This window comes from Amblyraja radiata, chromosome 6 (assembly GCF_010909765.2).
Source record: "Amblyraja radiata isolate CabotCenter1 chromosome 6, sAmbRad1.1.pri, whole genome shotgun sequence".
Taxonomy (NCBI): Eukaryota; Metazoa; Chordata; class Chondrichthyes; order Rajiformes; family Rajidae; genus Amblyraja; species Amblyraja radiata.
The window spans coordinates 19,053,356-19,075,740 of NC_045961.1; the positions used below are offsets into that span (position 1 = coordinate 19,053,356).

Below are 22,385 nucleotides of genomic sequence, written 5' to 3' on the forward strand. Positions count from 1 at the left end.
TTGCGGAATGAATACGGGGCATGAAACAAAAGTTTAAATTGCAGGACCTTGAGGGTAATAATTTCTGGATTGTTCCCAGTGCTATGTTGTAGTGAGTGGAAGAACACGGAGATAGGACAGGAGAATGCCTGGTTGCAGAACTAGTGTAGGGGACAGGGATTCAGATTTATGGCCCTCTGGAATCCCTTCTGGGGCAGAGATGACCTGTACAAGAGGGATGGCTTGTACCTGAACTGGAGGGGAACCAATATCCTGGTAGTCAGGTTTTCTGCTGCTACGGGATGGACTGAGAGGCTGGAAGTCGGTGTGGAAGGTGATGAAAGAAAGTTCCATGGACATGATAGGCAGGAGCACAGCAGGGAGTGAGGAAGGACTATTGGATTAAAAGCCCTGTCCCACTGTACGAGTTCATTCAAAGAGTTCTCCCGAGTTTGCCCTGATTCAAACTCGGAGATTTACGGTAATGGCCGCTCGTCGGTACTCGGGGCTCTCGTGGACATTTTTCAACATGTTGAAAAATCTTCACGTGTCTTCCCGAGCTTACCGCGTTTCCCGAGTACCTGCTGTTAGCGTTACGAGCCGCTAAGAGACGCCCCCGAGCTCTGACGTACCCGCTACGTTCATTCTATGTGCTTACCACAAGTTTGATTTTTTTTAAAACTCGGGAGAGCTCTTGAATGAACTCGTACAGTGGGACAGGGCTATTACTTGCAATTATTTCAATACAAGAAAGTACTGACTGGTAAGGTAGATGAACTCGCGTCGTGGATAGGTAGTGCTATTGGGATGTTATAGCCATTACAGAAACCTGACTAGGGAAGAGACAGAACTGGCAGCTGAAGGTTCCAGGGTACAGGTGCTGTAGGCAAGATAGAGGTGGGGTAAACGAGTAGGGGGGGGGGGGGGGTTGCCTTACCAATCAAGGAGACCAACATAGCAGTATTTGGAAATGACATTACTGATGGTTTGTCTAATGAAGTTAGTGGGTGGAACTGAAAAATAAAAAGGGGATGATCACCTAGTTGAGAGTGAACAAACATGCCAGGAGATTGCAGGCAGCTGCTAGCCTAATAGGGCTGTCATAGTTGGGTATTTTAACGTTCCCAGTATTGACTGGGACTGCCATCATGTCAAGGGTTTAGATGGGGTGGAATTTGTCAAATGTGTACAAAAAAATATATTCTTAACCAATATGTACGGGGCCCTACAAGGGGCCTACTCTTTGGAAATTGGGAAGGGCCAGCGACTACAGTTTTCTTATTGTTATTGATGAGGACAGGGCTGGTCCACAGGTTAAAGTTCTGAATTGGGGCAAGTCCATCTTTGGTGGATTAGACACAAACTTGATTGAGTAGGTTGTTTGTGGAAAAAGGACCTCTAGAAAGTGGGATGCTTTTAAGAGTATGATAGTGAGAGTTCAAAGCAGCATGTTCCTGTTAAAGTGTAGGGCAGAGCTGGTAGGAGTGTTGGAGAGCAGAGGGACCTAGGAGTACAGGTGTACAGTTCCTTGAAAGTGGCATCAAAATGCGGGCAAACTGAACCAACTTGAATGGGACATCTTGGTTGGCATCAGCGAGTTGGCCTACGAGCCTGTGTTTGTGCTGTATCACTCTATGATCTACTTAGTTCCACCAGCAGATTTTTTTTTTCACCAGATGTGTTAGCTGTTTTTGTGATCACTGAAATTGTTTGTGCTCATCTTTTTGATTTTGACCCATTCCCTGCAGTTTATGTGCTCTGGTTGCTTCATGTTCAATCTGTTTTAAGAACAGAAAACCTGGCTTTGGAATGTTTTTCTTTTTGACTTTCGTTGAGTTTTGTATGTTATTATATCAATTGTGCCATCGATAAAATGTATAGTGTCACTTAGTTTAAAAATACACCTATCAAGGTTCTCCAGAGATGATCCCTGACCTGCTGAGTGGACTCCAGACTTTGTGTCCTTTTTTTGATGTAACATCTGCATTGCTTCAACAGGTCGTATGCTGCAGTATTTTTTTAAATAAAATGACCATGCATCATTTGAAAAACAATGGTATAAAGGTTACCACTTTAAATTGTTTTCCTTTTACCATTTGCCTGCAAATATTCCCCACAAGTTATGCTACATTCAGTTGCTCTCCCCTAGTGCAACCTGCTTACACTGTGATTAAGGACATTGCTGGATTTGTACCTCAGATGTATCTAAGTGCGAACAAATATTAAAAAATGAGCATTTCTTATTTCAGACATACCATGCTGCTCAAGAAACAAAATCTTTGCAAACTGAGGAAGAATTGGACACTTTGAATGCCACAATTGAATGTGAGCAGCCCCAACCTGATTTGTACAAGTGAGTGACCGTGTGGATTGGGGTCAGCAGTGACAGTAAAGGGTGGGTGGTTCCTCACTAATCGTGTACCTCTTTTTGTAATTTACCCAGCCTAATGACACCAACTCTTTTATCCACGCAGCCTTTGATTTCCTATTTACTTTAATTCCTCATTTCCCGCACCCTTTAGTATTCCAGAATCGAATTTCAATCCTTATATCCTTTAATATTCCAATCACATATCCTGTGGTCTAAAATGTTCTAATCCTTAGGTGCATGGCCAAGGACCTAGTGAAAATAAAATAACACTGGGAAAAATTAGGCCATTCACTTTGTTTAACTTTACTTAATTTGTGAAAGATTAAAAGATATGGATAGACATTCATACAGTACAGAAACATACACAGTATGCAATGAGCATTAAGTAGCATTTTTACTAACCCTACAATTAATCCCATTTTGCCCTTCCCATATTCCCTCCTCTCCCTTGTTCTCATCCCAAATATCTGTCACTCACCTACACAGATAGGCAGCACAAGGATAAATGAGTGGACATGCTTGGAGTCAGTGGATGTAGGTGAGGTACGAAATGAGTTCTTTGCATCTGTATGCATCAATAAGATGAACATGGAGGACAGTGAGATCAGTGTGGAGAACACTAATATGCAAGGGCACTTTGAGATTAAAAAGGAGGAAGTGTTGGGGCTCTTGGAAGTGCATTAAGGTGGATAAATCCCCAGGGCCCAATGGTATCTCTCTAGATTATTGAGAGAGGCAAGAGAGATTGTGGGCGCTTTGACAAAAATCTTCCAGTGTTCCAGGCATACACTGGCCCTTTCCCCAAACTCTACCTCCTGCACCCATGCAGAACTCACTGACTTCATTAACTTTACTACTAACTACTAATTTCCATCCTGCACTCAAATTCACTTGGACCATCTCCGATATTTCCCTACCATTTCTTGATCTCGCCGTCTCCATCACAGGAGACAGACTGTCAAATAATATAGCACGTAAACCTCCGACATTTTCGCCATCTCCAACGGGATCCCACCACTAGCCACATCTGTACCCCTTTCCGCATTCCGCAGAGACCGTTCCCTCCGCAACTCCATGGTCAACTCATCCCATCCCCTCCTCAGGTACTTTCCCTTGCAACCGCAGGAGATGCAACACCTGTCTCTATACCTCCCCCCTCGACTCCGTCCAAGGACCTCGACAGTCTTTTCAGATGATGTAGAGGTTCACTTGCACCTCCTCCAAACTCATGTATTGTATCCGCTGTTCTTGGTGTGGACTCCTGTATATCGGAGCGACCAAGCGCAGGCTTGGCGATCATTTCGCTGAACACCCTCAGTCTGCCTGAACCTACCTGATCTCCCGGTTGCTGGACACTTTAACTCCCCCTCCCAGTCCCACCCTGACCATTATGTCCTGAAGAGGTAGTTGAGGCAGGTACTGCAACAACATTTAAGAGACATTTCGACAGGTACGTGGATATGTAAGGATTAGAGCGATATCGGCCAAATGTGGGCAGATGGGACAAACGTATATGGGCATCTTGGTCGGCTTGGGCAAGTTGGACTGAAGGCTGTCTTTCTGTGCTCTATAACATTATCCCCCCTGCCACAGTGCGTGATGGTGGTGGAGGAGATGTGTGGTGGATGAGATGTGTGGTCTCTGGACCTTTTCTCTAATTTCAGTAAATCTCACTAACCGTATTATTTGGGATGCTTTTTTTATACTTGCAGTTTCGTTGGCCGTATCAATATTTACCATGAGTCGGAGGGGCCAATTGCAAGGTAAGTAGAACTTATTTTATCCTGAAATATTTAATGCCTTAAAAATCAGGACTGAACATTGACGAATTATTAGTATTCAAGTTGTACAGCATGGAAACTTGCCCTTCAGCCACCAAACCCACACTGACTATCAAACACCTATTTACATTTAATCAATTTTATTCTTTCCTTATTCCCATTAATTTCACCCAGATTCTGGTACTTGCCAATACCCTGGGGGCAATTGCCCTCAGCAAGTTAATGTACGAACCCTTGAATGTTCCTTAGAAGAAAACCAGAACAGAATATATGGGGAAACCATACTGTCACAGCGAGAACATGCAACAGCGCCAGAGGTCATCATGGGAACTGAATAGCTGCAGCAATGAGGGACTAGCTCTGTGAGCTACACCACCCTCTTGCCCTGTATACCAAAAAAAATCTAGTGAGCCCGAGAACTGGCAATAGATTTCCAATGTAGACAAAAGTGCTGGAGAAACTCACAGGGTGCAGCAGCATCTATGGAGCGAAGGAAATAGGCAACGTTTCTGTCAGAGAGGAGGTTGTAAAACTGTCTTTGGAGGGAGGAGGTGAACTTCTTCAAAGTAGGCATACCTTGAGGAGATTTCGCAGTGGAGTAGACAAAGTGTTTAAGAAGGAACTGCAGATGCTGGAAAATCGAAGGTAGACAAAGTGCTGGAGAAACTCAGCGGGTGCAGCAGCATCTATGGAGCAAAGGAAATAGGCAACGTTATAGACAAATAGGCAATAGATTTCCAATGGTGGGAGCAGTTCACTCTTTTTTCTCTTTTTTGGTTCATGCATTTACCTGGTGTTAGAAAATATGCTTTATTGTATGTTCTTGCTCCATCTCGTCTATTATTTCCCCTTGATCTTCTACAACCAAATCAATCCATCATAATCCTTCAGTTACTTTGGGGCATCCTGTGCTTAACTAGTACGATTTGATCCATACTTTCCCCCTCGTTGTCTGAGTGAGAGACATCTGTAAGTGAAGCTCACCTAGGCTGAGGAACTTTGCTAGGTTCTCAATTTCTAAAACTTGTCATGTAAAAGTCTAGCTTGCCAATAACTTGTTGAAACTTTCTACAGGCCTTTGGGATCCGAAAATGTCCTGCTAAGAGGAGCAACATTAAAAAATACCAAGATTGTTTATGGTAAAACCCCTTTTCATTTTGTACCACAAATGTACATGTTGCTCCACTCATCATGATGTGTATTGACTTTTCTCTGTTCAGTCTGTGTATGTGGTTTATAATGTTTGGGTCAGCTGTAAGTGCTGTCTTGGTATGGCAATCCTGTTGACTCCTATACATGTCCCAGCATCTTGTGTTCAAGAATATGTTTGCCAAGCTGAACACAGAAGCAGCAATGATATACAAATTCATAATGTTGGATCCCCACCTTGCTATCAAAGCCAGGAAGCCTGATTTATGATTTGCAGAAGCCTGAACAAATTTTAGTACAATGACAAATTTAGTACAACACCGGAAATTGGAGGAACAGCACCTCATATTCCGCCTGGGTTGCTTGCGTCCGGATGGCATGAACGTTGAATTCTCCCAGTTTTGCTAGCTCTTGCTGTCTCCTCCCCTTCCTTAACCCTCGAGCTGTCTCCTCCCATCCCCCCGCCCTCGGGCTCCTCCTCCTCCCTTTTTCCTTCCTTCTCCCCCCCCACCCCCCATACAGTCTGAAGAAGGGTTTCGGCCCGAAACGTCGCCTATTTCCTTCGCTCCATAGATGTTGCTGCACCCGCTGAGTTTCTCCAGCATTTTTGTGTACCTTTAGTACAATGAAACTGGTTATGAATTGTTTAACTGCTTTAGTTTGAAAAAATAAAAAATATGCATTTTAAAAAGTGCTGTTCACAAGCTAAAGATGTCGTATTGCCTATGAAATACTTTTAAGCACTTAATTATTTTGAAAATGTGTCAGAATAAAGGAATGTGGAATTGGATAGGATTGTAAGTATGAGGTAGAGAATTGGTTGTAATCTTGGGTGCCAGGGTAACCCAAGCAGCTGAATATCTGTTACCTCTGCTTCTTTAGTTTTTAATAATAATAATAATAATATATTTTATTGTCATTGCATATAAGCGCAACGAGATTTGTTATGCAGCTTCCAACCGATGTCATAACATAAATAACTAATAACATTTGGATTTAGAAATGTGAGCATACTGAGTATTAATGATTTTTTTTCAAATTTTCAGTTGAATTGTCTTTCTTGCTGATTTTCATAAGATGTCTCTAACATCTTCCTTGCTCTATATACTCGGTAGATCAGGTGTCATCTTTGGTTAGGGAAATAGTTGACATCTCAGGCTGTGGGAGTTATCAAGATGCTTCAGATGAATTTAAGCTGGGATTTCTGTTGGATTTCTGGAACTGGCATCTTGAGCTTAAATATTCAATTTTAAATATGCATGTTTGGGAAACAAGATGAACAACACTTCATTAGCACCTGGCTTCTGAACAACTCTTTCTCGGTTTGCCAGCTTGAATTGAAATCCAATGAGAATCCACTTAATTTAAAACAACCGTTTACTTCAACATAGACACTAAGAGATTGCTAATGCTGGATTCTTGAGTAAAATGCAGCGTTTGATTTTGAATAACAGTAATAACACTAGAAATTAAGAAGGCAGAGGACACCGTGGTCTTTTTTGCAGGATGTTTGAGATCAGGAGAAGATGTGGAGGTCTCTAAGATCGTACCTTCAGGACCGTCTGCAATTTTGGATTCATCCTCGAGAAATAATGTACTTGCATGGATAGAATGTAATAGAAACATAGAAACATAGAAAATAGGTGCAGGATTAGGCCATTCGGCCCTTCGAGCCTGCACCGCCATTCAATATGATCATGGCTGATCATCCAACTCAGTATCCTGTACCTGCCTTCTCTCCATACCCCTTGATCCCTTTAGCCACAAGGGCCACATCTAACTCCCTCTTAAATATAGCCAATGAACTGGCCTCAACTACCTTCTGTGGCAGAGAATTCCACAGATTCACCACTCTCTGTGTGAAAAAAATGTTCTCATCTCGGTCCTAAAAGACTTCCCCCTTATCCTCACACTATGACCCCTTGTTCTGGACTTCCCCAACATTGGGAACAATCTTCCTCCATCTAGCCTGTCCAACCCCTTAAGAATTTTGTAAGTTTCTATAAGATCCCACCTCAATCTTCTAAATTCTAGCGATTACAAGCCGAGTCTATCCAGTCTTTCTTCATGTGAAAGTCCTGCCATCCCAGGAATCAGTCTGGTGAACCTTCTCTGTACTAATAAAGGTTCATCAGATTGATTTTTAGAATTACAAGACTGGATCGGTTAGCTGATTATTTTATAGTTTATTTAAAAGAGGAAACTTCATTGAAGCATTACAAACTTCTGACCGGGCTTATCAGGCTGGGTGCAGCGATGATGTTTCACCTGCATCTGAAGCTGGTGCAGACGCAGTTTGTCGGACAAGTCATTTAGGCCTGTGATCAGTGGACCCATGGATGACTGTACCACCAAAGTCAGTGACTGCCATAGATAAGCTATAGATATAGTTCTAGGCCTGAGAGGCAATAAGGGGAAAATATGGAGATGTATTGAGTTGGAGGATCAGTCCTGGTTGTATTGAATGGCAGATGAAGTTTAAATTATTATATTTGCTTATATACTCATCAGGCCGTCACTTTCTCCAGGGAATTTTGCTCTTGGTTTGAACTTTGTGTTTGAAGACAATGCTAGCCATCTATAGTGAAATAGCATGAGGCAGAGATTAAGTTTATTAAACTGCCAAAACATTGTAGTTGAATAACTTCCAGAGTTTCTATTCAAATTGTATGAATTTTCTACATCTATTTATCAGCTAGCTAGGGATATTCGTCCAGAGGTAGAATTAGCAACCGGGTTTACTCATTGTGCTTGCAGTGGGGCAATGGTTGCCTTTAGTGCTTCCTTTGGTAATACTAACATCACTGGATTTGAAACCGTACTAAGATGTGGGACTTTATTAAGTTAATTATAGGTCACTGAACTGTGCTCCTTGTTGAAGATCTAGTAGAATAATTATTGAAAATCTCTGAAAATTGTGAATGCTAATTGTGTACATCAGTGGTATTACATATCATTTGTATTTTGCTCCAATAGTTTGCTTGTATTTCAGGTGTGGCAATATACACCGGCATGGAAACCAAAATGGCATTGAATTATCAATCCAAGTCACAGAAGCGTTCTGCTGTGGAAAAGTAAGGTTCTATCTGTGCCTTGCATATCACTGAGTGGAATTCTTGACACTGGGGTCTCAAATCTATCCACTCTTACCTTAAGCTTGTGCCCTCTAGTTTTAGAATCCTATCTCAAATCTATCCACTCTTACCTTAAGCTTGTGCCCTCTAGTTTTAGAATCCTATACTCGGGGGGGGGGGGGGGGGGGGGGGGGACAATGAGCAATCACTTTATCCGTTCCACTCATTTTATATACTTTAATAAGCCTGCTGCACTCCAAAGAAAAAACGTCCCAGTCGATCCAGCCTCTCCCTGTAACTTAAACCTGTAAATTCAAGTGACAACCTTAATCATGTATAGTCTTTCCACTGACTAGTTAGCATGCAACAAAAGCTTTTCACTGTACTTCAGTACACGTGACAATAAACTAACTAACTAAACATCCTGGCGACTCTTTCTTCTGCACTTTTTCCAACTTAATGACATCCTTCCTACAGCAGGCTGACCAGAACGTGTCTCGCCAAGACTTGTACAACTGCATTCGGATATAGTAACAAGGAATTGCAGATGCTGGTTTACACTTTTGCATCATGATGTCTCAGCTTTTGTATGTAATATTCTTCCCAATGAAGGCAAGTATGCCAAATGCTTTCTTCCCTACCTTGTCCACCTTAAGCTTAGGAGCTTCAATACCACCTCCTATTTGCTCTCAAAATGCCCTTACATTTCAGTATACCGAACACTGATCTTGCTACCTTCCATACCCTTCTCCTTGACGAATACCAATACAAAGTATTTGTCTAGTGCCTCACCCATATCCTCTTGAGTCCAAGCATAAACTTTGGAAACTATGGGTTGAAAGAACTGTCAACGTTTAACTTGGAAACCCTACACCAGGATCTTGACCAGAAATGTCAACACTTTAATACCCATTACAAATGATATGCAACATAAATCAATGCTAGGGCCCTTGGTACTTACAATATATGAAATAGAGTCATACTGCATGAAACAGTCCCTTCAGCCCAACTTTCCCATGCCGTCCAAATGCCCCATCTACATTAGTCCCACATGCCTGCGTTTGGCCCATACCCCTCTAAACCTATCCATATACCTGTCTAAATGTTTTGTAAACATTGTGAAAGTACCTGCCTTGACCACTTCCTCCGGCAGTTCGTTCCATATACCTACCACCATTTGTGTTTAAAAAAAAAGAGTTGCCCCTCCAGTTCCTATTAAACCCTTTCCCCCTCACCTTAAACCTATGTCTTCTGGTTCTCGATTTCTCTACTCAGGGTAAAAGACACTGTGCATTTACCCAATCTATTCCTCTCATGATCTTGTGCACCTCTATAACATTACCTCTCATCTTACTGCACTCCAATGAATCAAGTCCTAGCCTGCTCCCCCTACTGCTCAGGCCCTCGAGTCCTGGCAACATTCTCGTAATTCTTCTCTGCATCCTGCATTCTCTACAGCTTAAAAACGTCTTTCCTAAATGTGGCCTCACCAATGTCTCGTACAACCGTAACATGACCTCCCAATTTTTAATACTGCAAACTCTGACTGATGAAGGCGTATGTGCCAAAAGCCTTCTTGACCAACCTGTCAAGTGATGCCACTTTCAAGGAAGTATGTACCTACACTCCTAGATCCCTCTGCTCTACAACATTCCCCAGAGCCCTGTGTACCCACTGTGTACCTTCCAAAATTGTAACACCTCAGACTTCTATGTATTAAATTCCATTAACATAGAGCTGGAGAGGATGTAAAGGACATTGACCAGGATGTTGTTTGGGAAGGGCAGATTTAGCTATGACGAGGGATGGGAAAGGCTATGTCTGTTCTAACTGAAATGAAGGAGGTTAAATGGGGACATGATTGAGATGTATAAAATTATGCAGGGCAAAGATATACACCAAACCCAAACCAATTAGGAGCAGACAAGGGCATTCGATCCAATTTGTGATCCCAGCTACAAAGACAGATGTATACAGCAATTCGTTCTTCCCCCGCACAATTAAAGCATGGAATAATCTCCACCCAACTATAGTTACCCAACCAGATGCAACTAAATTTAAAGTAGCTCTTTCTTCCCAATAACCCTTTCTGGCTTAAGCCCTCCCTTCACCACCTCCAGTTTAAATTCCATTTGGAATATTTTGGAGGACCAAGAAACCAAGAACCAAGATAATGTTAGAGTTTGGGATTTTTTTTTCCCTCTTAATAGAGGTGAATAAAACTAAAGGATGTAAATTTGGGTTAAGGGGTTAAAGGAGATCTGTGGCGGACTGTTTTCACTGTGTACCTGGAATACACTGCAGGAGGGAGTGGTGGAAGCAGAGCCACTCACGATATTTAAGAAAGACAAAGTACTGGAGTAACTCAGCGGGTCAGGCAGTATCTCGAGAGAAAAATGATGGGTGAAGTTTCGGGTGGGATCTTTCTTCAGATGCTCCAGTCTGAAGATGGGTCCTGACCTGAAACATCACCCATTCCTCTCCAGAGATGCTGCCTGACCCGCTGAGTTACTCCAGTATTGTGTCTCTATCCTTGGTATAAACCAACATCTGCAGTTCCTTGTTTCTACTAACGATATTTAAGAGTCTAGCCAAGCACTAGAATTGCCAAGAGCAGGAATATAGAATAATTGCAAATGGGTGCCCACTGATCATCATGACCATGGTGGGCCAACTTCATTGGAGCGAAAATTAGCAAGTAGGCTTCTTCTTCTTTTCGTGTCCATCTTGTTACAAGTGTTGACCTCGTTGTCATCGTCCGTCCTGAAAAGGACGCAAGCTTCCAGCGACAATCAGTGGAAGCCATCACTTGTCGCAATAGATGATGGTGGTAGCAGAATTAGCTCGGGATACTTCCAGTTTCCAGCCCCGCGACGTGGACGCTTCTGCTATGGGGCTGACTGGTGTGATGGCGGAATGAAGAATTCTGAAGTGACCTTGCAGTTAATTAACCAGCCATCTGCCATTTTCCCAGTTGTGACATATTATACGCAACTGGTTGGTGTGGCTCTGATCCAGAGTAACAGATGTCCTGCATAATTTCTGGTTTTCTTAACAGGTCAATGAATGCATTCCTCGTTGTGTACTTGTGTATCCTGGTCAGTAAAGCGCTGATAACCACTGTCCTGAAATATGTATGGCAGAGTGATTCCATGAGAGACGACCCTTGGTTTAACATGAAAACACAGACAGAACGTCGGAAAAATAAGGTACATGCCAATGTGGATTGTAATTTGAGCTTGAAATCCTGTTACAAATGCAACAAAAAAAATCAGGATTTTTCATATCGCTGGTATTCTTTACACTTATCTAAAGCTAACGGCGAATCAGCTGCGATATTAGCTGCTCCTTAGAATATAAAGCATTGAAGAGTTTCCGGCAGTCTTTTACTTCAGCAGTTGAAATGGAAGAAAATCAGCGTTTCCACATAGATCTGAAACATTTAAAAAATGTAATATTTTCTTAAACATTTGGAACAATGTCCCGTTCAAACATGTCTAGATTATGTGCTTTTTTACATAGAATGTAGAATCTGGTACAGCGCAGGAACTGGCTCTTTGGCCCTCAATGTCTGTGGCAAATATGATGCCAAGATAAATTCAGCTCATCAGTCTGCATGTGATCCTTATCCCTCCATTCCCTCATATCCACGTCCCTGTTTAAAAGTCTCTTAAACACCACTATCAAACCTCTCTCCACCACCAATCCTGGCAATGCATTCCAGGCACCCACCACCCTCTGCAAACAAAAAAAAACTGATCCGTAAAACTTTACCCCATTCACCTTAAAGCTGTACTCTATTCCTTGATATTTCTACCGGAGAAAGGTACTCTATTCTAATATGATTGTCATAATTTTATGTACTCTATTAGATCTTCCTGCATTTCAGAGAAAACAATCCGCCCATCTAACCTCTCTTCATAGCTAATATCCTTGAATCCAGGCATATTCCAGTAAATTTCAACTGCACTCTCCAAATCCTCCACATTATTAGTTTCGGGGCATCCACAACTGCACACAATACTCCAAGTGTGACCTAACCAAAGTCCTATAAAGCTGCATCATTGCTCTTATACTCAATGTCGCAACCAATGACAGCATGAACACCATGTGCCTACTTTATCACTTTACTAATGTTGGGAATCATTGAACCAATACAGACAGTCAAAGACAGAGGTCATAGTGGGAATGAGATGAAGAATTCAAATTGGAGATGAGGGTAAGATGGTTGGTTGGACGTTCAAGGTTACTCCATTGGACTCGACCAAGGTGCTATGCAGAGCGGTCATCTTACTTGCAATTGGTTTCTTCAGTATAGTGGGGATCATATCGTAAGTACTGAATGTAGTTCACTAAATTGGATGAATTAGAAGAGTCACTACTTCACCTAGGGTTCCTGGATGACAGTGGAGACACAATGGTGTGTAGGATCTCCTGCAGTTGCATAGAAAAGGCAGAATAGGAATAAAGATCCCATTTGTCTTTATCTTTCTGCTTTCCAGGGCCACATTTGACTGATCATCCCACATAATTTAGGGCGATGTCAGTGGTATACCAATGCTCGACACCTCTTTCCTCTTTTCACCATACGGACTGCATGCTATTCCCCAATTGACTTTGCAATTTCAACCAACCATTCCCCTCTCTTTGCTCATTCCCATGCAGGTATGGTACAATACTTGTCCATTTGTCTCATCACAGTTATACAGTGCAGAATCAGACCCGTTTGCCAACTCGCCCATGTCAACCGATGCCTTCTTGACCAAGTCCCAATTTGTTGATTATTCCTGTAAACTTCGTAATATATTAAATGCGTTCACGAATGCACCAAAGCAAACTCCTTAGATTTATTTTAATTAACTGGTTGAAGTCCTGTATTATTTTTACATGTAATGAGTTTTGTTTTTTGCGATATTGCAGTGTTTTGAATTTATAAACAGATTTCTAAAAGGTTCGTAGCACCACTCAAGTTTGAAAGTTCTTATGGAAAAAAAAGCTGTAATGCAAGTTTCTGAGTTACCTTTTCTGTTTTTTTTCTAGTTCTTGTCATCGTTTACAGATTTTCTGGCCTTCATGGTTCTGTTCAATTACATTATTCCAGTCTCCATGTATGTCACTGTGGAAATGCAGAAGTTCTTCGGCTCCTACTTCATTACTTGGGATGAGGAAATGTTTGACGAAGAACTTTATGAGGGACCAACAGTAAATACATCGGATCTTAACGAAGAATTGGGGCAGGTTGGTTGATGACAAACTTATGATATTGGAGAAACCAGGAACTGCAAATATTAGTTTACACAAAAGGATACAAAGTGCTGGTGTGGCAATGGATCAGGCAGCAGCTCTGGAGAACATGGATAGGTGGCATTTTGGGTTGGGACCCTTCTTCAGACCCGAAATGTCACCTATCCAAGTTCTCCAGAGGTGCTGCCTGACCCGCTAAGTTTGTGTCCTTGTGTGAAACTGGAGACCTTTGTTTTAGCCAGAAAGAGATGGTGAGCTAGGGTTTAGCCTGGAACTCATCCATAACGGTATGCTGCCTTCAATCGACTGCAGTGGACTCTCTACTGAAAGGATTTGGATGACTGGCTCACCAATAATTTATTGTAAACCAGGACTGAGATGGGAAAAATTGAGTAAGAGAGGGACTTGCTCCTTTTTTCGGGATAATTGACTTGGTGGTTTGGACTCAAAATTACTAGTAAGATTAAACGAGAACTTACCAGTTTGAAGTTTGATCTTTATTTTATGAGGAGTTACGATGAGGGCTTACGTGAAGACCCCACCAGCACACATGCACGACATTCTTCAAAGCAGCGGTGTGGAATCACAGAAAACACAGTAATTGAAATAAACATAATAAAGATAAGGAGAACTAAGATACCAGTTGACCTTTATAATTGAGGGTGGGAGCGGAGGGCACGTAATCCCTCATCGTAGCTCCTCATAAAATAAAGATCAAACTTCAAACTGGTAAGTTCTCGTTTAATCTTACTATTTTACTTCGGAGTCATGTGAGTGACTACGTGAAGATTTTAAAGCTCTGTGATTTCAAACCGTGTAACAGTCCATGCTTCACTCACTGCCGAAGTCATCCAAGGGAGGAAGTATGTTATCGTAATTAAACATGAATCAGTTTTTTAAAAAACAATAACAATATTTATTTAAAAAAACAAAGACAAAATAATGCTCCCCCGGGCTTAAATTATATATTTGCAGAATTTAAAATCCTCTCTGCAAATAATACAGGTTTAACAATCGGCTTATTATAGAACGTTTGGAAAGTTCTTTCCGTGGACCACCCCGCTGTTGCCAGGATATGGTCCAATGGCACGTCCATATTCTTAGCCGCCGATGTAGATGCTGCCCTGGTGGAGTGAGATGTGTAAATGTCAGTATCCACCCCAGCAGCTCCCAATACCTGTCTGAGCCATCTAGAGATGGTTTGTACCGACACCCGACCATGTGGCTTTTTGTAGCTGACCCATAGTGCCTTTTCTCTCCCTCGGGGTTCTTTGGTTGTGTTGAGGTATTGTAGCAAATGTGACTTGACATAAACGGGGGTCAGGTGGGTACGCCCGGAATTCCATAATTAGTCCTGATGTTCCCGGTCTGCTCTGTTTTACCAGCTCCCAGATAGTAAAAGTGACTTGGTCCGCTGATATGACCATGTTGTTCAGTCTGAGAAGGTGTAGGGACTGGACCCTTTGGGCTGAGACTAAAGCCATCAGCATTGCCGTTTTCAGGGTGAGCTGTTCCAGAGTGAGGGATCTGGCTGGTGACCATCCCCTTAGGTATGACAGGACGACACTGACGTCCCAGATCCGGGTGTACCTTGGTCTAGGGGGGTTGGTATTAAAGATGCCTTTCATTAATTTGGCCACCAGCGGATGTGACCCTATGGATTGTTGACCTGGTGCCTGCCACAGATAGGCTGACAGTGCACTCCTAGCACAATTGATTGTACTGTAACTCAGACCTTCATTGTAGTGAAGGCTGGACAGGAACTCCAGTACGTTTGTTATGGTTGCTGTTCTATATGTTGTCCCTGTTCTTGAACAGTATGCTTCCCACTTCCTGATGCTGGAGAGGTACTGTTTCTTGGTGGATTGTCAGTGAGATGCTGCCATCATTGAATTGAATTGAATACCTTCATTGTCATTCAGACCTTACGGTCTGAACGAAATTTCGTGCCTGCAGTCATACATACAATCATACAATAATAAACAACAATAAACACAAATTAACATCCACCACAGTGTATCCTCCAAGCACCTCCTCACTGTGGTGGAGGCAAAAATCTTAGGGTTACTGTCTCTTCCCTCCTCTTCTCCCTCTGCGCTGAGGCGATTCCCCACCGGGCGATGGCACAACAGTCCCGCGGCTCACCGAACCCCGCAAACAGGCCGGTTCAAACACCGCGGCCCGGGGGTGGTCGAAGCTGCCGCCCTCCAGTCCAGCACACGCAGCCGCTGGCCCGCGGCTGAACCCCGGACTCAGGTCACCGCCGCCAGAACGCCGTCCCAGCCACCGGAGCATCGTTCCAGCCCCGAGCCGGATCGCCCTCACGTGAGTACCGTTCTCCCTTGGGCTGGGCCACTCCGACGGGAGTGCCGTTCTCCCTCGGGCTGGGCCACTCCGACGGGAGTACCGTTCTCCCTTGGGCTGGGCCACTCCGACGGGAGTGCCGTTCTCCCTCGGGCTGGGCCACTCCGACGGGAGCGCCGTTCCTCCCTCGGGCTGGGCCACTCCGACGGGAGCGCCGTTCCTCCCTCGGGCTGGGCCACTCCGACGGGAGTGCCGTTCTCCCTCGGGCTGGGCCACTCCGACGGGAGCGCCGTTCCTCCCTCGGGCTGGGCCACTCCGACGGGAGCGCCGTTCCTCCCTCGGGCTGGGCCACTCCGACGGGAGTGCCGTTCTCCCTCGGGCTGGGCCACTCCGACGGGAGTGCCGTTCTCCCTCGGGCTGGGCCACTCCGACGGGCCACAGCCCCTCACGGGAGAGTCTCTCAGCCCCTCGCCAGGCCGCTCTCACGAGAGCGCAGTTCCAGCCTCGGGCTGGGCCACCCTCACGGGAGCGAGCTCAGAGCGAGTCCTGTCAGCTGCCTCCCGAGTCCTGAGGTCGCCAGCTCCGCCATTAGGCCTCAGCGTAGACGGAGGCAGAGAAGGGGGATACGACAAAAAGGTCGTATTCCCCCGAAGGGAGAGACAGCAAGCCCCGTTGCACCCCCCACCCCCCCCCCCCCCCCCCCCCCCCCCCCCCCACATAAACACAACCTAAAAACCAAAAACGTAACTAGACAAAACGAAAAAAAACAACACAAAAAAGTAAAAGACAAACGGACTGCAGGCGAGCCGCAGCCGTTCCCAGCGCCGCCACTTCCGGATACTGTCCACGGTCCTGTTTGACAGTCCCAGGTCCAATAATGGTCTTTTTAAATTCTGCAACCCAACAGATTTATTTTGTCACGGCACGGGTGACTCTCGCCTGTGACAGGGTGGACCAACAGATCTGGTCTCCTGGGAATGGTCATGGGTGGTTCAGTGACCATGTCAAGGACCACAGGGAACCATTACTGTGTAGGCCAGTCGGGTACTACCAAAATACCTGAAGCAGAGTCCATCTATATTTTGCGTAGTACCCGACTGATGAGGCAGAAGGGGGAAAAGGCATAGAAAAATAGTTTTCCCCAGTTCAGTGAGAATGCGTCCATCGCTGCTGCCTCAGGGTCTGGTTCCCAAGCGACATATGTTGATACCTGGTGATTCAGTCGGGATGCAAAGAGGTCGATATCTGGTGTTCCATATTGCTTTGTAATTTCAGCAAATACTTTGGGGTTTAACATCCATTCGGTGTTATCATTGAATTTGCGTGACTTGGTGTCTGCCACTGTATTAAGCTTACCTGGTAGGTAAGTTGCTGATAGCCAAATATGTCTGTTGACACACCATTGCCAGATTGTGTTGACCAGATTATCACATGATATCGATTTTATCCCGCCCATATGATTAATATAGGCCACCACTGTGGTATTGTCAATTTGTAAGCGGACATGCAAATGGTGCATAGTTGAACAGTAAGCTTTTAGCCCATAAAACGCACCCAACATTTCCAAATAGTTTATACCCAGTGTCTGTAGTAGTGATGATTCTTGAATATTCCATCTACCATCCGTACTAGATATATTGTTAGTTGCACGCCAGCCTTGAGCACTAGCATCCGTTTGTATCGTGTATGTTGGATTATTGATAACGATGGGGCTGGAACTATTCCAAATGTTCACTTTCCACCATTGTAATTCTGATATTGCTTCAGCTGATAATTTCATGGTTCGGTCAAAATGACCTGCATGTTGTTTTAGCGCTTGCACCTTTGCTCTTTGTTAGTTTTGGTAATGCAAAGATCCAAGCTGGGTAGCTGGAAATGCTGCTACTAATTTCCCAATTACTCTTGCCACTTGTCGAATGGTTGGTTGATTGGTAATCATTAATTTGTTGTAGGCTTGTGCCAATTCTGCTGCTTTTTCCTTTGGCAACGTTACAGACATGTGGACTGAGTAAATTGTGAATCCCAGATAGTCCATAGTTGTGGATGGCGTCAACTTAGATTTATCTGGATGTATGACAAATCCCAGAGTTTCAAATAAATGTTTCGTAGCTAATTCTGCTGATTTAGCTAATTCCAGGGTTTTGCCTACTATCAAAATATCATCAAGATATGCCATGACAATATGTTTTTGTTTTCTTAGTATTGCCAGGGCCGGTTTTAATATCTTGGTAAATAGTCTTGGGGCTGATGTTAGGCCATTAAGCAACACTTTGTACTGCCATGGTTGCCCCATCCAGTTAAACTTTAGGTATCTATGATGATCCTTATGAATGGGTACTGAATAGTATGCATCTTTATAATCGATGCATGCCATGAAGTATCCTCTGGAAATCAGTTGTTTGGCAGTAACAAATGTTTCCATCTTGAAATGTATATACTTAACAAAAGTATTCAATGTCGTTAAGTCAATGATGATGCGACATCCACCATCTCTTTTGGTTTTAGTAAAGATATTTGATACAAATTCCAAAGGGTCATGTTCCGATTCCTCTATGATTCCGTTTGTATGTAGTCTCACCAGTTCTGCCTGTCCCTCGCATATTTCTTTTTGTGAGAGGGTAAACTCCCTGTGGGGTGCATGCTGAACTGGCGGCATATATTTTTGAATGAATTCAATTTTGTATCCCTGAATACTTTGTAGTATATAATTGTCGAGAGTGATAGCCCTCCATGCTTCCAAAAACAGGAGTAACCCTCCCCCTGTTAGTAAAGGCCCTGCACCTTTTATGTTCTGGAAGGAACCAGACCCACCTACCTCCATTGTTACCAGTAGAATATTCATTTCTTGGGCTTCCGGCTTATCATCTGTCGAGGTGTTGCTGTGTGGGGGTGTGCGCATCTTCCATGGGATTCGCTCTGGGCCCTTTCCTAAAAAAGACTTCCGGGGATGATATGCAGGCCCCATGCTTTCACCAGTACCATGTTGTAGACGCCTACTGGTGGATGCGTAGGGGTGCTGCCATCTGGGTTGCGTGGCCTTGCTCGTTCCGGGGCCTGCCCTCACGAGTCCAAGTGCTTTAGACTCCTCGTCCAGATCTTTTACCTGCTTTGGCAGGTCTTTGCCAAATAGCAGGATTTGTGGTTGTGAGGTCGGCGTTTTGCACAGCCCTGCAAATTTGGGTTTGAGGGCAGGTCTTATGGCTTCTTTCCGGAGGTTATTGATTTCATACTGTGTGTTACACAGCAGAGCCAGGGTGTCTTGTTGGTTATTGGTCATTTCGACACCGTCCACGGAACGAGCGTATGAGGTTATGGCTGACGTCAGGAGCTTCAGAATTTTTTGCAGTTTTAGTTCTTGGGTCCAGATACCCAGCCCAATGTACCCCCAGATTTGGCTATTAACGGCCGGTACATTGAGCGATATACAATTTTCTGGAGGCGTGTATAGTTCCATCGCCTCATTGACTACCTGTTCTTGGAGTGGGTTAAAGGACAGGCAGTCAATGCCAGCCGCCAGTTTAGGCTGCAACGGCTGTCCCGCTCGCGGTGTTACAGTGTAGCGGTTTACCACTCCCAGCAGCTCTTCCTGTTCCTGCACCCCCAGCATACTGCTGCTGTCTTCAGCCAATGACCCCTGTTCTTGACCAGCCCAGCCCTGGTCGCCAACGCTCCCCTCTGCTGAGGGAGATGCGATAGCCAGTGCTGGGTATTGCACTAATCAGCTTGCGACGTTGGGCTCGGCTGTACAGAAATTTCGTCCGTGACTGTGGACCACAGCGAGTGCGGTCCAGGTGCTGCCGGTCGCCCCCCACTGCTGGAACCCTCCTGGGCCATCACAGTCGGACGGGGTGCGACCTTCTTCATTTGTCTTCCCTTGTTCATGTTCTCTATGAAGATAAATCACAACAAGGGTTTTTCAAATACGACCTCAGAATAAGTTTTACTTACCTGGAGGTCCCGTTTTAAACTCTTTTGCGGGAGAGCTCGTTCTCCCGCCCGTCGCTGTTGCACTGCGTGAGACGCTATGTCACGCATGCATGCTGGCGGGATCTTCACGTAGTCACTGCCGTGACTCAGAATTAAAATTACTGATACAAGACACAGGGTTGTGCTGGAAGCACAATATGCAGGCTGGTGGTCTGTGACCAGTGGAATTCTGCAGGGATCTGTGCTACAACCTCTGCTGTTTGTGATATAAATGTATTGGATGTAAACGTAGACAGATTGGTTCGTAAGTTTGCAGATGACACCAAAGGGGTCACAGACTCTGAAGAAGGCTGTCAAAATATATAGCGGGACTTTGATTAACCATATAACCATATAACAATTACAGCACGGAAACAGGCCATCTCGGCCCTACAAGTCCGTGCCGAACAACTTTTTTCCCTTAGTCCCACCTGCCTGCACTCATACCATAACCCTCCATTCCCTTCTCATCCATATGCCTATCCAATTTATTTTTAAATGATACCAATGAACCTGCCTCCACCACTTCCACTGGAAGCTCATTCCACACCGCTACCACTCTCTGAGTAAAGAAGTTCCCCCTCATGTTACCCCTAAACTTCTGTCCCTTAATTCTGAAGTCATGTCCTCTTGTTTGAATCTTCCCTATTCTCAAAGGGAAAAGCTTGTCCACATCAACTCTGTCTATCCCTCTCATCATTTTAAAGACCTCTATCAAGTCCCCCCCTTAACCTTCTGCGCTCCAGAGAATAAAGACCTAACTTATTCAACCTTTCTCTGTAACTTAGTTGTTGAAACCCAGGCAACATTCTAGTAAATCTCCTCTGTACTCTCTCAATTTTGTTGACATCCTTCCTATAATTGGGCGACCAAAATTGTACACCATACTCCAGATTTGGTCTCACCAATGCCTTGTACAATTTTAACATTACATCCCAGCTTCTATACTCAATGCTCTGATTTATAAAGGCTAGCATACCAAAAGCTTTCTTTACCACCCTATCTATATGAGATTCCACCTTCAAGGAACTATGCACGGTTATTCTGTTCAATCCCTCTGTTCAACTGTATTCTTCAATTCCCTACCATTTACCATGTACGTCCTATTTTGATTTGTCCTGCCAAGGTGTAGCACCTCACATTTATCAGCATTAAACTCCATCTGCCATCTTTCAGCCCATTCTTCCAAATGGCCTAAATCAATCTGTAGACTTTGGAAATCCTCTTCATTATCCACAACACCCCCTATCTTGGTATCATCTGCATACCTACTATTCCAATTTACCACACCTTCATCCAGATCATTGATGTACATGACAAACAACAAAGGACCCAACAGAGATCCCTAAGGCACCCCACTAGTCACCTGCCTCCAACCCGACAAACAGCCATCCACCATTACCCTCTGGCTTCTCCCAACTACAGAAATAAGTGAAGAAATATAATGCCCTCCATAATGTTTGGTACAAATACCCATCATTTATTTATTTGCCTCTGTACTCCATAATTTGAGATTTGTAATAGAAAAAAATCTCATGTGCTTAAAGTACACATTGTCAGATTTTATTAAAGGCCATTGTTATACATTTGGTTTCACCTATGCTGTTCTATGTTCTAGAAGGTGAATCAGAAGTGGGGAGGGATAGGGTTTCAAAGAGGAGGGAAATTAATTTGGGATGAATGGATTGAAGAGAAGATTGAGAGGAACAGTTGTATTGAGGAATTTAAAAAATATTGTTGCTGGGATTACTCAGTGGAATGAAGATGAAATACATGCAAAACTGACAGACAAATTATTTGAAACCGAAGACACACAGCATCATTGCAGGGAGAACCAGGCTAATAATCTGAATCATTTTTGAGGGCCACTCATTTGAAACCTGTTTTATTTTGCCATATGTCTAATTATCACTTTGTCTTTAGTTTAAATGTACACACCAGAGTTAGTTAATAATCTAGTTTCTGTTGGATTTAAAAAAAATAATAAATGAGAAAGCTGGCTCGATACTGGCCAGGCTCTGATTATCTTTATCTCCTGGCATGATCATAAACGCTCTAAAAGATGGTCTCCATGTGATCACTGTCTTTTGCTCAGCCAGGCTGACATAACTGACATCTTATTTGAGATAGAAATGTATTCCACCTTTGTACAAAGGAAAAGTAAGCTTGAAAAATAAAATACCACAGTTTCACCTGTGAATTATATCATAGCATCTCATCTCTATTTATCTAATTAATATCCCTGACTATCAGATATTTTGCTGCCCCTTCTCTTCAACAGCCCATTTGTTTCTATAGCTCTCATCTTGTTTTTATTAGCTCCAGACGTGGCTATTCCAAGGTACATTTCTAATCATATGCTCTAACATCTGCTACTCTTGAGAACAAGTTGGGCCATCACAGTATAGCTGTACAAGATGTTGATGAACCTGCACCTAAAATATTACGTGCAATTCTGATCTCCATACTAATCATACTATTGGAAGGTTATGTCTTAATCATATCCTTCTCATAATA

The 22,385-nt window shown here is 43.7% G+C and overlaps 1 protein-coding gene across 3 annotated transcripts in view; it reads left to right on the forward strand.

The window, feature by feature from the left end:
* Positions 1–22,385, forward strand: part of atp11a (ATPase phospholipid transporting 11A) — a 165,133-nt gene that overhangs the window by 36,094 nt on the left and 106,654 nt on the right. For all 3 annotated transcript variants that reach the window (XM_033022290.1, XM_033022289.1, XM_033022287.1), the window contains exons 7-12: positions 2,229–2,332; positions 4,063–4,113; positions 5,206–5,270; positions 8,273–8,354; positions 11,413–11,563; positions 13,395–13,592. In XM_033022290.1, the coding sequence (XP_032878181.1) occupies positions 2,229–2,332; positions 4,063–4,113; positions 5,206–5,270; positions 8,273–8,354; positions 11,413–11,563; positions 13,395–13,592 (651 nt within the window). The remainder of the gene's footprint in view (positions 1–2,228; positions 2,333–4,062; positions 4,114–5,205; positions 5,271–8,272; positions 8,355–11,412; positions 11,564–13,394; positions 13,593–22,385) is intronic.